The sequence below is a fragment of the Amblyomma americanum genome, chromosome 5, assembly GCF_052857255.1.
Source record: "Amblyomma americanum isolate KBUSLIRL-KWMA chromosome 5, ASM5285725v1, whole genome shotgun sequence".
NCBI lineage: Eukaryota > Metazoa > Arthropoda > Arachnida > Ixodida > Ixodidae > Amblyomma > Amblyomma americanum.
In genome coordinates, this window is record NC_135501.1 from 47,402,994 (window position 1) to 47,420,624 (window position 17,631).

At 45.4% G+C, this 17,631-nt stretch overlaps 1 protein-coding gene across 1 annotated transcript; it reads right to left on the bottom strand.

The window, feature by feature from the left end:
* Positions 1–709: 709 nt before the first annotated feature.
* LOC144132411 (uncharacterized) lies at positions 710–17,284 on the bottom strand. The gene is made up of 4 exons (XM_077664810.1): positions 17,149–17,284; positions 5,470–5,644; positions 3,092–3,168; positions 710–2,466 (listed from the first exon to the last, which is right to left on the bottom strand). The coding sequence occupies exons 1-4, from the start codon at positions 17,269–17,271 to the stop codon at positions 2,191–2,193; spliced, it is 651 nt and encodes a 216-aa protein (XP_077520936.1). The 5' UTR covers positions 17,272–17,284; the 3' UTR covers positions 710–2,190.
* Between the last annotated feature and the right edge of the window lie 347 nt (positions 17,285–17,631).

Here is a 17,631-nt window from a genome sequence, read left to right on the forward strand (position 1 = left end):
CCAGGACCTCTACACCAAAGAGGTAGTTAGAACAGAACAGACACCCGAGGTGGACAAGCGGCTACTGAGGCTATGGGAGGCAAGACGCGGACTCACCAAGCGGTGGAAGAGACAAGAACTCAATAGAAAACTCAAAAAGAAAATTGCGGACATTACCAGGCAGGCAGAGGAGTACACGAACCAGCTGGCAAGACAGGGATGGCAACAGTTTAGCAACTCGCTGAACGGCACCCTCAGCACGGCTAGGACGTGGCAGATCCTCAAGGCCCTCTTGGATCCGAGCAAAAACAAATCGGAAAGCAGCAAAGCGATACAGCGGCTAACCCATCAATACCAAGGAACAGACGAGCAACTACTGGAGGAAGTCCAGGTCAAATGCTACGGCAAAGACCAAGTCGAAAGTTATAAAGAAGAATACCGTGGAGAAGACAACCCCACGATGGACAGACCCATCACGAGAGAAGAAGTGATGGAAGCGGTCGCGTCGGCAACAAAAAACACAGCGGCAGGAGCAGACAAGATCCGAAACTCCTTAATTCGCAACCTCAACGACGAGGCAATACACCAACTGGCCAAATATCTAAACACGCTATGGCAGGAAGGAAGAGTCCCGGCGGAATGGAAACACGCCGTCGTCGTGATGATCCCGAAACCAGGCAAGAAACTACAGATAGAGAACCTCAGGCCGATATCACTCACATCGTGCCTGGAGAAGCTCTATGAGAAAATAATAACCAGAAGAATCCAAAATCATCTAGAAAAGGAGCAACTGTACCCGGACAGCATGTTTGGGTTCAGAGCCAACCTATCCACGCAAGACGTGCTACTCCAACTCAAGGAAGAAGTGCTCGAAACGATGCCGAAAGCGGGCGAAAACGTGGTCATGGCCATCGACATAAAGGGTGCCTTTGACAACGTGAGCCACGTGGCCATCATGGAGGGCCTGAACAACGCCAACTGCGGAAAGAGAACCCACGACTACGTCAGGGACTTTCTCAGCAACAGAACGGCAACGGTAGGGCTAGGCGAGCTAAGAAGAGACGTCTTCCACACCCCGTGTAAAGGCAAACCTCAAGGCTCGGTCATCTCGCCCGTCCTCTTCAACGTGGCAATGATTGGACTAGCAAACAAACTAAAGAAGATCGAGGGAATTCAGCACGCGATGTACGCCGACGACATCACGGTCTGGACCACCCGGGGATCCCTAGGCGAAAAACAAGAAAGGCTGCAAGTCGACAGAGAAATCGGAGCTCCTCAGAATCGGCAGACATCCCACCCAAGCAACCCTGGAAGTCACCCTCGAGGGTCAACTCATACCCGAAAAGAACATGATAAGAATCTTGGGCATGTGGCTACAAGGCAGCCGCAAATGCAGTCACACCATTAGCCTGCTAAGCAAAGCGGCAGAGCAGGTGGGCCGCATGATCAACCGCGTCTCTCAAAAGAGATACGGCATGAGAGAGGAAGACACCCTCAAGCTAGTAAACAGCCTCATAGTCAGCCGAGTTACGTACTCCCTGCCGTACCACGCAACCACCAAGGCGGAAAGAGAACAAGCCGACATCATCCTGAGGAAGGCTTACAAGACGGCTCTCCACTTACCCAGAAACACGTCAACCGAGAAACTGCTACAATTAGGCATCAGCAACACTTTCGACGAACTCGCGGAAGCGCTGCTGGGAGCACAAAAAGTCAGACTAAGAGGCACTCCTGTGGGACGGGCGCTCCTGAAAAGGCTGGGTCGGAACACTCGCGGACTGACAGACAGATACGCGGAGATGCCGGACCACCTTAGAGAAACCTTTAACGTTAAGGCCATACCGAGAAATATGGGCCCTAACCTTCACGCAAACCGACGCAAGGCTAGGGCGGAGTACGTAGAGAAAACGCTAGCCTCTGAAGAAAACACAGTATACACGGACGCTGCCGTCTACCCGTGCGGGTCAGAACACGCAGCCGCACTGGTAGTCGTAGACAGCAAAGGAAGAATGCTAACGAGCGCCGCAGCAAAAGTCGCGGGCGCAGCGGAGGCCGAGGAAATTGCCGTCGCGCTGGCGGCAGCAGAAGGCTACAGAACCGGTCGCCCACTCAACATACTAACAGATTCGAAAGAAACGTGCAAAAACTATACACAGGGCAGAGTCAGCAAAACGGCCCTTAGGATACTCGGCGGGGTTTTCACTCACTCACTCACTTTCCCAAAACAGTTTGTGCCAAACGCAGAAGTGGAGTTGGCCGTAGGCCACTGTCAACATTGATGAGCCTGCACAGCAAGTCAAATGACCGCTGTGCTTTTTTATCGAAAACTATATTAAATGCCCAGTACAAGGCCATCTGGGTTGCAACTGCCGCCAGCAGGCTTGTCTCCTTGATGCAAATCTTTTCAAGGCAAACAGAAAAATCTGTCGTTGTGAGAATGCCTCCTTTGTGCACTACAGTTGGTATATAGTGCACAGCTGCAGGATCCTGTAAAAAAAACAAACGCACATGCAAGTTTTAGAAAAGAGTGCTTTGCAAATCATTCGAGAAATCTCAAGTTCAGACACCTCCAGCCTTGCATGTAAAGGAAGCATTTGCAAGCTTGTCCCTCCACAATGCTTAATACATATTAAAAGGTGGCTTACTAGAGCTAATTAGCTAAATAGGCCACCTAAGCAAAAATGTTGCATTCAAACCAAGTCAGCTGCTCTGCAGGTCATTTATAAGTCAATTGCTTGGATGCCTGAACAATGACTGGCTGCGATAGTGACGCCACTATGCCTCAGTGCGAGATGGAATCCTTCAATGGTGATAGAGTTTACTGTAGCAGCACACCTGATTCGAGTTCGATAGCAACTGAGAATTTCTAAGCCTCTGGACTACATAGCCTCTGAAAATGTCCATGTAACAAGAATATGAAGGCTAGTATCCAAAGCTATGTTATTATATCAAATACTGTGTATTTGTTTTCTTCAGTCTGACACAGTATATTTGTTTAACTTGTTAAGAAACAAAAGTAATGTCAAATGCATTCTCAAGGAGAAAAAAGAACTGCATGCCCCCAGCATCCCAAAAAACATCGCTGCTCACACATGCGGTTTTAAAAACTTACAAATGGGCGGACGAAAGTCTCCACTCTTTCCTTCACCATGCTTGGCAACAGGCATACTGCTGCCGTGACTGTTGTCTCTGAAAGAGTGGCGAATGAATTTTAAATACAGTGACATGAAACATGGAGACATAAAAAGAGCACCAAAATTAAATGAAAAATAAATTCTGATCTTTATTGCTTGTTACAATATGCTTCAGTCCCAAGGTCCTGCTCCAGCCAACTTTTTACTGCATGCAGACTATATTAGTGCCTTCAAGAGGCATCAACGAAAGTGCGTTGTCATCCCAGAATGGCTGCACTGGAGATAACTAAAATAAAAGGTGCACCACACTAACTACCCAAGCAATGCACTGCTACATTTCAGACTAGAAGGCATAACAAATTAAGCAATAGCCCTGTATATCAAACACATTCTTGAAGTGATAGCTGCCAATTTGGGGTTAACTAGACATAAGCCAAGAACAATAGTTCAGGCAGAATGTAAAGTAGTAGCGGAGCTTGCTGTCAGGCAAGATGGTTCATAGTTTCAAGTAGTAGTAAAGCGCCAGCGCAAGACAAAGAGGCATCACACATTGCCCACTTTATCTGCTTTATGCAATTTGTTTTTCAGGTGAGGAAATATAAAAAAACAACACACATGCAGAATGAACAGCTGTAAACAGTATGCATTCATGCATACAATTTCAAGATCCACAATTTGGCTTTTAAGAGCTCTACAGATACTTCGCTAGTGCATTTCCTTTTTTTTATGCATAAGCTTCCAACAAATTTCTGGTGCTAAATCTTTACCACATGCATCCGTGGCCACAATGCTGTAATAAATTTGCTTCTGTACATGTTAACGACCACAAACGTAGGTGCCTCGTTAGCCTACATGGGCCTTCCCACAGGTCAACAGAATTTCATAAACAACCCTGCTGCAACATGGCACAAACTTTTTGGCCCTTTTTTTCTTCCATAGCACAAAATGTGCAACAAAATTTGGGCGAGCTTTTGAGCAGCAGCAAACACAACTTGTATACCATGTCTGTCAGCTATTTTCTTTTTCATGAGCAACCTTATGTGCATATGGTATTTCGAGTTTAGCTGCATCGTTTTTTCCTCTTTGCATTGCTTCCACAATATGCACCATTTCTTTTTTTTAGAAAACTGCCTCAGCATGAAGTGATAACCGCACAGGGGAACCCAGCTAACAACAACCGTTTCAACAAGCTTGTTAAAACTTAAATGCGTGATTACGTGACCTCAAAAGAGCAGATTCGAGACAAGCTGTCAATAGCTTGCTTGACTATATTAGAGTGTGCCAAAGCACAAGAAAGCAGCTCCTGTGCTTGTAGTGAATATTCCCAGACCTGTAGAAACAAAATTCTCTTATAATAATATTATGGCCCAAAACTACAACAAAATGACCGCTTACCCCCTCCAACCGAGGAAGCTTTTGTGCTGGCCAAGCAAAAGGACCCATATCCCAGAGGCCAGGCACCCCTGGGCTGGCGCCCAAGGACGTCAAGTTCTGGTGATGTGTACACACCTCCCCGCTCGATAGGGGTAGAATCCTCTCTCGAGTGAATCACGCTTAAAGTGCGCAGTTGATGAGGTGAGCGAGAGAGAGCTAGGGCCTGGTTCAGCCATATCTAAGAATTGTTTGCGTGGCTCATAAAAAAAAAGGGCGGGGGGATTTATTATGAGAGCTGATCCCCCTAGTCCCCGTTCTCTTCGGGACTTTATTCTGCTGCAGAATGACACTTGCTCCTCAGTTCTCCAGCCTTCACTAAACAAAGACCCGTCTTTCCCTTTCCTGCTCAGCATAGCCACAGAAGGCAGTCCCTGCAGACCAAATTAGTGATGCTCGCCTAGTGTGGCCTTCACAATGAGTGGAAGCTCATGCAATAAGGGCAGGTAGGAAGCACTATGAGCACTGCTAAGCTGCGTATTGCAATGTAGTGGTCGACACAACAAACTTCAGCACAGGTTTTCTATGAGCAGTAAGCATTTAAATGACTTTGGTAGCATTTCCTAGCTCGGACATTCAAACCATAGTGCAACATTCATAGTACTCTAGGCTATATCACTCTTAATGACATATTCTTTCCAATGCACTTTGCAAGGAACAAAAGCGCGACTGGAAAGCTTACATTGCTCATTGCTACACATGCCTGGGCCTTACCGATGCACTCAAAATAGGGAAAGTATTTATCTGTGGCCGTCACAGAAATGGGTGATGCATGAACTGAGTTCCACTGTGGCCGAAAAAACTGTGGGAATATTCCACTTTCATGTACTATCCTCAGTCTGTCAGTCTACAAGAGTAGAGCCCCTACACAAGTGGATACGATAAGCTATATATATGCCGACAATATACAGTATAATATGTGTACCATATACTGCAGCTTCCGAAGTGCCATCCATGCGGGCATCGAAGTCTTCAAGGAAGCCTTCCAGGTGACGCTTCTTTCTAGCTGCATGCACAATTTTTTCTTTTGTGCGCTGAAGGGCCTCTTCAAGCCGTTCCAACACTGGCACGCTTGTGATCAGCTCAAACTCCAGCTGGGCCTACAAATGGAGAATACGAGCATAAAATAACAGTAATGAAGAACTGTAGCACATCGGTTGCTTTAGGACAGAATAAAACATGGAAGCACAGGTATAACACCCAGTTTGCCATGTTACGAAGTTCACGAAAAGAAATTTGCAGGCTGCTTACATAGCTCCCAAGCAAAGAAAGAATTCGGCAGAGACCACTTATGTGCATGAGTGCGAAAGCATTACCATACAATCGTAAAGCAAAGCATACATATTCAGCCATTCCCTGCTTTAGTCTCACAGATCTTATTGAGTTCTCTAGCCACTCATGGCTGCGCACTGCAGCAGATAAAGGGACACCGAGGAGAAATTGAACTTGGCTTGTATCGATAGAATACCAGCTCCTGATTATAAAAACGCCGCTCTTACTGAAAACAAAGCACTTGTAAGGTAGAAAATAGCAACAACAAAATACAGGTATCGCCGCCACAGGTCAATCTCGCAAGCGCAAGCGTGGTGACGTCATAGGACAAGAGACGCCACCTTGGAGGAATTTTCGTTCGTACATGGAGCCGCGAATCTCTGAGGCTGACAAAGGCAGGTTGCGCGGTTCAATATCGAAGTAAGTTTTGTTTTAAAACCGATAGTGGACTTTTATCACCCAAGGAAGGCAGACAAATGACAACATGAATGTTGGAAGCAAAGAAAACCGATGCATGGTGGCGCCACAGGCGGCCAGGAGAGTTTCGATTTATGGCGCTTCGCGCGTCTATGAGCTTTGCGTGCCCCGTGGTTTTGTTTTTGACGCGCCTCGATTTACAAGCGCCGAACAGCAGAGGAACTCCAAGTGCCACTTCAAGTGCTAGTTAACCTTCGAAGGAGCCTGTGAACGCTTGTCAGATGATCGCCACGGTCGATGAAAAAATATGATGGCACGATGGTCGGTGATCGTACAAGGCAGCACTTGTGTCTTCGCACACACACCCGACGAAACGTTCCTAGCTGTGCCAGTCAACATCGAACTACTTAATGGAAATCGTTTGTTAGGGACGGGAGACAAGGTACAAGGCAGTTCAGAAAAATTGCTGATGGCCTAGCTTTGTTAGGCCAGGATATACGTAGCGAAAGTGCGGATATTTCTGCATTGTAAGAGTGCATTCACTAGATGCGCCTTTATTGATGGTAGTACCTTGAGCCATTGTGGTAGCGTCTCCGCCTCAAACGCCAAATGCCCTGGTTCGATTCCCATCTTCGGCACAGGATTTTTTTTTATTCAGTGCGTGGGTGGGGGGTTCAGTGGCTCCCATAGATGCCGCCACCGAATACATTGGTTAGCAGCTAAGCGCAGGCTCTGCTAAGGCGCGTTTATGCTCCGGCGTAATGCGCGCGCGTGCTGCAAGGCGACGTCACATCGACCAAAGCGAGACCCTCTATACTCCAACTGCGCTTGACCGCCGACGCGTTCGGCGGCTTCGGCGCACTCTTACCGCACTGGCGGGGAGACTTGGAGCATGTTTCTATTTCGCGCCGAGTGCACCAGCCGCCGCCGGCCCGACCAGACTAGACTTGTTCAACTCCGCGGCGAGGTGCGCGTTGTGACGTAATTCAATAGCTTCGGTAGTTGGGTGGAGCTGTTCTTTTCGAGCTCTCAGCTAATTTAATCCATTCACAGTACACATATGAAAGTACATGCAAGTGGGCGAGAGAGACCGATCCAGTGGACCCGTTGGATCTAGCGGAAGCCGTTGAAGCGTCGTGCGCTGGCTTTAGTTTCAAGCCGCCAACTTTAAATGCAATAGCCCTTGAGCACCCATCCATTTTTTGTGGAAAAAAAATGAATAAATAACCTGGCCCCTGCAACCGCGGGAGACCTCGACGCCACCTGCTGCACCGTGCAATCGCGCCATTCAAGGAATTGCAATCCGTTGGCCCCAAAGCCCTGGCCAGCCTCCGATGGGCGCAACGCGCCGACCTTGTCCTGGCCCCTCGAGACTCCCCGCACTGGGGTTACGATATTTATTATTTAGTTTGCAACGGTTGCTCACTGAGGAAGGGGGAAACGACCCTCCGGCGCCTAACCTAACCGTGCTCGCTCAAAAGCATCGCACACTCTGTAGGGGCTGAGGTCGCTGAAATGCAGGCCGGAGTTTTTGCGAGAACTACGTCGTTGGGTTCGGGAACGGGATTCATCGCAACGCTGACAAGACGCCAGTGCAAACGTAAACGAATTGACAGTAGCGACTCCCGATAGATACCTTCAACGTGCGGCGACAGTAGCTTTCATTTCGGCGGCTGCTAGACCGCACTGCTAGCAGCCAGAAATCACGGAGTCTCCGTTTACGTCACGTTTCACGTCTCTACGTCATGTGACGTCATAAGAGTTCTCCTTGACGTAATAAGAGTTCTCGAGTTTGAATCAGAGCAGCGGGATAAACTTTTTCAACTTCGAATCGAAATTTCTTTGAAATAAATGCATCTTTCGCTCCCGGACAAGTGGAAACAAAGCCATGAAATGCCGAACTATCAGATTTTGCTAAAAAAAAAATTTATAGGGCTCGTCTCAGTGTTCCTTTAAGAGATGCACCACTGCCCCCGGCAGGCAGGTGGCACCTCTCATTGGCTGTAGAGCTCCATTACAAATGCATCATACAAATATTGTCACTGTGCTTCATTTTCTGTGGGGACTTTAACGAGAGAAGCTACTAAAATAAATCTTTTTAACTAATCTACCTAGAACAATGAAACTGCACTTATACTGTTTTTTTCTACCTTTTTCAGAACAATAATTAGTTTCCTTGTAGAAGGATTACTTTTAGCTCAGTGTTACTAACAAGATTAAAACAAAGGTCCTTTTGTGCACGATTTCACATTGAAAATTTTCACTGGGTACGAAGAGCAACAGCTAATTTTGCGGCTTAATAATTGTAGAATGCCGGAAACTAGCTCAAATTTGGTCATGAAAGTTTTTCTAGTATGGGAAAAATAAATTGTGATGATGTTACCCTTTTGTTTTTCAGAATCATTACTTAGTGTAGTTTGAAGCCTCTCTAAACTTGTAGCAGAGATATTGAAATTCTGAATAGATATTTGCAAGTTACACATACACATTCTACAGAACACATCTGCGACGTTTCACAGTGATATGGAATGGAGACTTACAGAAGATCCTGGGTGCAAATTTTCGAAGTCCGCCCAGAATTTTTGGTACTTGCACTTTTCGTATCGCACTGAAACTTGGCAAATGTGTCCTTTACAATGTGTAGCTTCAGATGTCGCCTAAGAATTGCAGTATCTCCAATGCAAGTGTATAGAAACGATTCAACAGTAATGAGTTCCAAAAAACATAACAATAACATCACAATTTTTTTTCACACCAGGAACTTCCATGACCACATCAGGGCTATTTCCCTGCATTCTATAGTTAGTAAGCTATACAATAAGCTACCGCTGGTAGTTCCCAGTGAACATTTTCTATGAGAAAGCATGCGCACAAAAGGGCCTTTTTAGAGCAAAAGCTCTACTACTCCAGGTACAACTCGGAAATTCCCCTGGCTCCAACTTTCCTAGTAGTGTTATATAGGCCCTCCGAGCTTTTATAACACTACCCGCAGAGTGGCACAGTGGCTGAGAATTAAGGCACGCAACCGGTAGATGGCTTTGACGAGCACTGCCACCAGTAAGGAGAGAGCCCAAGTTGGCTGGTTACGGAGCGATTCAACAGGGAATAGTTGCCGTCGCAAAGAACCTTTGGCCTTTGATGGCGTCACCACCGTGTGTGACGTCATGGTGATCATGTGATTAGAAGCTGCAACAAAATGGTTGTGTCTGCCGCCTTCATCTACCATGGATGAGCGAGTTGGACCACCCGCGAATGCTTTTTCTAGTTATAACCAGGTTCAAGTAAGATGAAACCTACACAAATTGTTTTTTGAGGCCTGTTAGCAACACTGAGCAAAAGTGCGCACTACAAGAAAACTAATTAGTGTCCTGAAAAGAGCAGAAAAGCAGTATTAAGCACACAAAATTTCACTGCTCTGGGTGGACCATTTAAAATTGTTTTTTTTTTCCTGTGGCATCTCCGCTTAAATGTGGAATGATCTTTGGACTCTCATTGTGTGGATTTTCTCTGCAATGCAGGTACTATTCAGTGCATCGAAAGTATAAGTACGGTCCCTGACGAATATCCTGACTGTCTTGCTTAGTTCGATATTTCCCTTCAGTGTCCACCATGTAACAGCTGTCACCAGCAAACACCGGTAGTACCAACTTGAAGCACATACCAAGAACCGTGCAATAAATAAACGACTAAACAGCAGAAGTCGAGCAACAAAAACAAAAAGACCAGAATGTGGAATCAGGGCATGCTGCACTGAACCAACCCCAGGTGTATTCTGAAATTCAAACAGTGCGAGCCATTCAATCAGGTCTCCACTGAGGCAAAGAGAAATAAATTTGAGCTGAATTTTCTGCACATATAGACCACTTCCGCCTAATTGCTTTAGCGGGTTTAACGTCCCAAGACGATTCAGGCCATAAGGGACGCCGTAGTGAAAGGCTCCAGACAATTTAGACCATCTGAGGTCCTTAAACATGCACTGACGTCACACAGCATATCCACACTTTTGTATTCACAATTTCACCAGCGCTGCGACTAGGAACAAGAACAGAGAAGGAAGACAAGGACAAGCGCTACTAACAACTGAAAGTTTATTTGAAAAAAACACAAATTATATGCACACAACTGACAACCCAAAGCGCCTGCGCTTCCCCCACCAGGCACGCAAAAGAGAGTTAAAAATCTAGATACAAAATTTCACACTCATGTAAGTTTACAGATGGTGTGCTAACGCACGTGTCGATGTTCTTGTGAATGTGATAGGCTTCACACAACTCCCTAGTTAACTGATCTGGATGTCTGAATTTAATCTTAGCCCTGTTAAGCAAAGGAAAGCATGCTTTTTTGTTAGACACACCGGGTTTGTTTAGAAGACAATCTCTGTAATGAAGGGACAGATTTGATGAAGGAGCACCATTCAAAGAGGTTCTATGCTGACGTAAGCGTGTATTTATGCATTTACCGGTTTGCCCAATGTAACGCTTGCCGCATTTAAAAGGTATGTTATAAACCACTCCCTCTGCACATGGCACAAAGGTTGACTCATGATCCACCTGGCATGCATTTTTTCTTTTGCCTCTTGTTTGCTTCTGTTCCCGGGCTCTTTTGTCAACAATAGCACAAACCTTGCCTAGTTTATTAGGGACCGAAAAGAGCACTTTTACCCCATATCTAGTGCCAACCTGTTTAAGCCTATGGGATAACTGATGAATGTAGGGTATTACCGCATACTTCGTTCTGTCATTGCCGGAATTTTCCTGTGCTTCATGTCTACCAAACGACTTCATCTTCTTCAGGATCTTGTTGCTAGCAAGCGCTATCACATCTTTGGGGAAGCCCGCTGACCTTAGCCTTTGAACTTGCTTATCGAAACTGCTGCCTAAAGTATGAATACATGACTTAGTAAGTGCAGATCCTAAACAAGACACTGCTATGCCACATTTAACTATTTTCGAGTGCCCAGACTGATAATTTAGCAAGGGCTTTTCCGACCGCTGTAGGAAGGACCAACAAACATGATTCACCTTTTTCTCCAATCTAATATCCAAGAATTGCAGCTGATTATCTTCCGGTAATTCAAAGGTAAATTTCAGACCAAACCCGCAGTTTTCAAAAGTCTTTAAAATGTCATCCACATGTGCCTTGAAGTCATGGGATTCAACAAAAACAAGGTAATCGTCTACATATCGGAAGATTTGTTTTACACGGTTGTCTAAGTTAACTTTAATGCTCCTATCTGCATAGGAAAGAAATATATTACTAAGTACCGGAGCCACTTTTGAGCCAATGCACACTCCTGTTTTTTGAACATATAGCCTGCCTTCCCAATCAACAAATGTGGATTTGAGATAAAATGACACAAGCTCCAAAAACGAGCCCACAGAAACGCCACACTTTGAAATGAATGCTTCTTCATCATTATCCTCTACTATACATTTCTTAACACACTGGAGGAGCCTATCATGTGGCAATGAATAGAATAAATCCTGCACATCAATACTAAACATATCACACCCACCAGGATTATTTAGTTTCAGATATTGCACAACCGCCTCGGAATTAGATACAAGAAACGGGTCTTCTACTGTCAGTGAACACAATTTACTTTGCAAAAAACTTGAAACGGCATGTTGCCAAGTTCCCCGTTCAGTAACAATGCAGCGGAAGGGGATGTCAGTTTTATGAGTTTTGGCAGCAAAAAACACTTCTAAAAAGTTGCCTTTCGCCTTCTTAATGGATGCTTGGAGGCCAACCAAATTCATATCACCTACCAGCCTTAACGCCTCGCTTTTTTGTTTAAGGGCACTGGAACGCACAGGCTTAAAGTTTTTGGCAACTGAATTCCTAGCCTTCTCACGGAAAAGTTTCTCTGGCAGCGTAACGAAATAACCTTCTTTATCCGAGACAACCACGCGAAGTTTTTCGGACGTCAAGAAATCGGTCAAGTGCGCCAAGTCCCACCTTTTGGCCGGCCCTCCGCCACTCTTCTTGAGGGCCTCAACACATTCCACAACGCATCTAGGCTGCTCCTCTTTCCGTGCTTGGCGCGCGATTGACCTTCCAAGAGCCAACTTTTCTTCTTTTCCCAAAGAAGGCTGGACACCGAATTTTGGACCCAACTTTAGAATCTTCTGGAACTTCTCTGGCACCGGCTGATCACCCAGGACCAAGAGCTTTCCTTCGGAGCACGGAGACGCTGTACTGGAGGGAAACCACGGGCGGGCGGTGTACCAAAGGAACTCGGTGTGTTTTTTCGCTTGTTCGCACCACTCATGGAAGTGCCGCACACGATTTTTGTCCTTCCCACACACCACCCAAAGGCAATCCTTGTAGTATCGATGTTGACGCCACCACTCTGAAGATGCAATCCGGCAAATCCTGCGGCTGTGCCCTTTAGATGGGAGGAGGCCACCGCACATAACTTGGACCTCAACTGGGCAAAGAGCACGTCTGGCATGCCACGAAGCTACCCTTGCTTTGAAGGCACAAACTGCAATTAGGGAAGCCAGGGCTGCCTGGTTGTCAAAAGGAGCGGGATTAGGACATAGAAAAGAGCTCGATGTACTAGAAATGAACTGTAGCAAAATGGTGGTTTGAGCTAGTTGGTACATATTCACAATTTCACCAGCGCTGCGACTAGGAACAAGAACAGAGAAGGAAGACAAGGACAAGCGCTACTAACAACTGAAAGTTTATTTGAAAAAAACACAAATTATATGCACACAACTGACAACCCAAAGCGCCTGCGCTTCCCCCACCAGGCACGCAAAAGAGAGTTAAAAATCTAGATACAAAATTTCACACTCATGTAAGTTTACAGATGGTGTGCTAACGCACGTGTCGATGTTCTTGTGAATGTGATAGGCTTCACACAACTCCCTAGTTAACTGATCTGGATGTCTGAATTTAATCTTAGCCCTGTTAAGCAAAGGAAAGCATGCTTTTTTGTTAGACACACCGGGTTTGTTTAGAAGACAATCTCTGTAATGAAGGGACAGATTTGATGAAGGAGCACCATTCAAAGAGGTTCTATGCTGACGTAAGCGTGTATTTATGCATTTACCGGTTTGCCCAATGTAACTCTTGCCGCATTTAAAAGGTATGTTATAAACCACTCCCTCTGCACATGGCACAAAGGTTGACTCATGATCCACCTGGCATGCATTTTTTCTTTTGCCTCTTGTTTGCTTCTGTTCCCGGGCTCTTTTGTCAACAATAGCACAAACCTTGCCTAGTTTATTAGGGATCGAAAAGAGCACTTTTACCCCATATCTAGTGCCAACCTGTTTAAGCCTATGGGATAACTGATGAATGTAGGGTATTACCGCATACTTCGTTCTGTCATTGCCGGAATTTTCCTGTGCTTCATGTCTACCAAACGACTTCATGACAGAACGAAGTATGCGGTAATACCCTACATTCATCAGTTATCCCATAGGCTTAAACAGGTTGGCACTAGATATGGGGTAAAAGTGCTCTTTTCGGTCCCTAATAAACTAGGCAAGGTTTGTGCTATTGTTGACAAAAGAGCCCGGGAACAGAAGCAAACAAGAGGCAAAAGAAAAAATGCATGCCAGGTGGATCATGAGTCAACCTTTGTGCCATGTGCAGAGGGAGTGGTTTATAACATACCTTTTAAATGCGGCAAGAGTTACATTGGGCAAACCGGTAAATGCATAAATACACGCTTACGTCAGCATAGAACCTCTTTGAATGGTGCTCCTTCATCAAATCTGTCCCTTCATTACAGAGATTGTCTTCTAAACAAACCCGGTGTGTCTAACAAAAAAGCATGCTTTCCTTTGCTTAACAGGGCTAAGATTAAATTCAGACATCCAGATCAGTTAACTAGGGAGTTGTGTGAAGCCTATCACATTCACAAGAACATCGACACGTGCGTTAGCACACCATCTGTAAACTTACATGAGTGTGAAATTTTGTATCTAGATTTTTAACTCTCTTTTGCGTGCCTGGTGGGGGAAGCGCAGGCGCTTTGGGTTGTCAGTTGTGTGCATATAATTTGTGTTTTTTTTCAAATAAACTTTCAGTTGTTAGTAGCGCTTGTCCTTGTCTTCCTTCTCTGTTCTTGTTCCTAGTCGCAGCGCTGGTGAAATTGTGAATATGTACCAACTAGCTCAAACCACCATTTTGCTACAGTTCATTTCTAGTACATCGAGCTCTTTTCTATGTCCTAATCCCGCTCCTTTTGACAACCAGGCAGCCCTGGCTTCCCTAATTGCAGTTTGTGCCTTCAAAGCAAGGGTAGCTCCGTGGCATGCCAGACGTGCTCTTTGCCCAGTTGAGGTCCAAGTTATGTGCGGTGGCCTCCTCCCATCTAAAGGGCACAGCCGCAGGATTTGCCGGATTGCATCTTCAGAGTGGTGGCGTCAACATCGATACTACAAGGATTGCCTTTGGGTGGTGTGTGGGAAGGACAAAAATCGTGTGCGGCACTTCCATGAGTGGTGCGAACAAGCGAAAAAACACACCGAGTTCCTTTGGTACACCGCCCGCCCGTGGTTTCCCTCCAGTACAGCGTCTCCGTGCTCCGAAGGAAAGCTCTTGGTCCTGGGTGATCAGCCGGTGCCAGAGAAGTTCCAGAAGATTCTAAAGTTGGGTCCAAAATTCGGTGTCCAGCCTTCTTTGGGAAAAGAAGAAAAGTTGGCTCTTGCAAGGTCAATCGCGCGCCAAGCACGGAAAGAGGAGCAGCCTAGGTGCGTTGTGGAATGTGTTGAGGCCCTCAAGAAGAGTGGCGGAGGGCCGGCCCAAATGTGGGACTTGGCGCACTTGACCGATTTCTTGACGTCCGAAAAACTTCGCGTGGTTGTCTCGGATAAAGAAGGTTATTTCGTTACGCTGCCAGAGAAACTTTTCCGTGAGAAGGCTAGGAATTCAGTTGCCAAAAACTTTAAGCCTGTGCGTTCCAGTGCCCTTAAACAAAAAAGCGAGGCGTTAAGGCTGGTAGGTGATATGAATTTGGTTGGCCTCCAAGCATCCATTAAGAAGGCGAAAGGCAACTTTTTAGAAGTGTTTTTTGCTGCCAAAACTCATAAAACTGACATCCCCTTCCGCTGCATTGTTACTGAACGGGGAACTTGGCAACATGCCGTTTCAAGTTTTTTGCAAAGTAAATTGTGTTCACTGACAGTAGAAGACCCGTTTCTTGTATCTAATTCCGAGGCGGTTGTGCAATATCTGAAACTAAATAATCCTGGTGGGTGTGATATGTTTAGTATTGATGTGCAGGATTTATTCTATTCATTGCCACATGATAGGCTCCTCCAGTGTGTTAAGAAATGTATAGTAGAGGATAATGATGAAGAAGCATTCATTTCAAAGTGTGGCGTTTCTGTGGGCTCGTTTTTGGAGCTTGTGTCATTTTATCTCAAATCCACATTTGTTGATTGGGAAGGCAGGCTATATGTTCAAAAAACAGGAGTGTGCATTGGCTCAAAAGTGGCTCCGGTACTTAGTAATATATTTCTTTCCTATGCAGATAGGAGCATTAAAGTTAACTTAGACAACCGTGTAAAACAAATCTTCCGGTATGTAGACGATTACCTTGTTTTTGTTGAATCCCATGACTTCAAGGCACATGTGGATGACATTTTAAAGACTTTTGAAAACTGCGGGTTTGGTCTGAAATTTACCTTTGAATTACCGGAAGATAATCAGCTGCAATTCTTGGATATTAGATTGGAGAAAAAGGTGAATCATGTTTGTTGGTCCTTCCTACAGCGGTCGGAAAAGCCCTTGCTAAATTATCAGTCTGGGCACTCGAAAATAGTTAAATGTCGCATAGCAGTGTCTTGTTTAGGATCTGCACTTACTAAGTCATGTATTCATACTTTAGGCAGCAGTTTCGATAAGCAAGTTCAAAGGCTAAGGTCAGCGGGCTTCCCCAAAGATGTGATAGCGCTTGCTAGCAACAAGATCCTGAAGAAGATGAAGTCGTTTGGTAGACATGAAGCACAGGAAAATTCCGGCAATGACAGAACGAAGTATGCGGTAATACCCTACATTCATCAGTTATCCCATAGGCTTAAACAGGTTGGCACTAGATATGGGGTAAAAGTGCTCTTTTCGGTCCCTAATAAACTAGGCAAGGTTTGTGCTATTGTTGACAAAAGAGCCCGGGAACAGAAGCAAACAAGAGGCAAAAGAAAAAATGCATGCCAGGTGGATCATGAGTCAACCTTTGTGCCATGTGCAGAGGGAGTGGTTTATAACATACCTTTTAAATGCGGCAAGAGTTACATTGGGCAAACCGGTAAATGCATAAATACACGCTTACGTCAGCATAGAACCTCTTTGAATGGTGCTCCTTCATCAAATCTGTCCCTTCATTACAGAGATTGTCTTCTAAACAAACCCGGTGTGTCTAACAAAAAAGCATGCTTTCCTTTGCTTAACAGGGCTAAGATTAAATTCAGACATCCAGATCAGTTAACTAGGGAGTTGTGTGAAGCCTATCACATTCACAAGAACATCGACACGTGCGTTAGCACACCATCTGTAAACTTACATGAGTGTGAAATTTTGTATCTAGATTTTTAACTCTCTTTTGCGTGCCTGGTGGGGGAAGCGCAGGCGCTTTGGGTTGTCAGTTGTGTGCATATAATTTGTGTTTTTTTCAAATAAACTTTCAGTTGTTAGTAGCTCTTGTCCTTGTCTTCCTTCTCTGTTCTTGTTCCTAGTCGCAGCGCTGGTGAAATTGTGAATATGTACCAACTAGCTCAAACCACCATTTTGCTACACTTTTGTATTTCGCCTCCACTAAGATGGAATGCAAAGTGCAGGCACCGCAACTGAAATCAAGAAAGGAAAGGATTAAAAGAAAGAAAGACAAAAGAGGAAAAGAAAAAGAAAATTTCTTTTTCCTTGCTTCGCTAACTGATGGTCTAGTTACTGAACTTACGATTGAGCTCATGGCCAATGCTGGAAATTTCTCTATTGCCACTTCCACTGATGGATCCTCGGATCCAATCCACTTCCTTCGGGTCGGAAATGTTCGGCGCATACAATCTATTATGTAAGCCATGTCTGGCCGAGCTTTTTGTACTGCCGACTTCATTCCCTCGATGTGGCCAGCAATACTGTCTTCATCCTCCCCGTCTGGTGCAGTTGCCTGCAAGCAAAAGGAGCCTACTTCACACTGCACACCAGGTTGTCTTCAGCACAAGGACTACATGAAATCCAAATGCATACCACAGACGGCCTCGAAACACGCTGCAGGGCATTTCCGCCAACCGTGGCCACTTTCCCATCTTTCATCGTTTTTTTTGACGGTGGAGAATCTGCCCCATCATTCTGCTGGATACGGATTTTTCTCCGCTCATATTTTGCCTTGAAGCGGAGAGCTTCTCGCCAAGAGTCCTGTGTTTAAAAGATCCCACACAAT

Coding starts and splice junctions, on each gene's coding strand:
- LOC144132411 (XM_077664810.1), bottom strand. CDS start 17,271: ATGGCTTACATAATAGATTGTATGCGCCGAACATTTCCGACCCGAAGG. Junction 3,169..5,469: donor TTCGGAAGCTGCAGTATATG/GTACACATATTA, acceptor CCACTCTTTCAG/AGACAACAGTCACGGCAGCA. Junction 2,467..3,091: donor AGACTTTCGTCCGCCCATTT/GTAAGTTTTTAA, acceptor TTTTTTTTACAG/GATCCTGCAGCTGTGCACTA.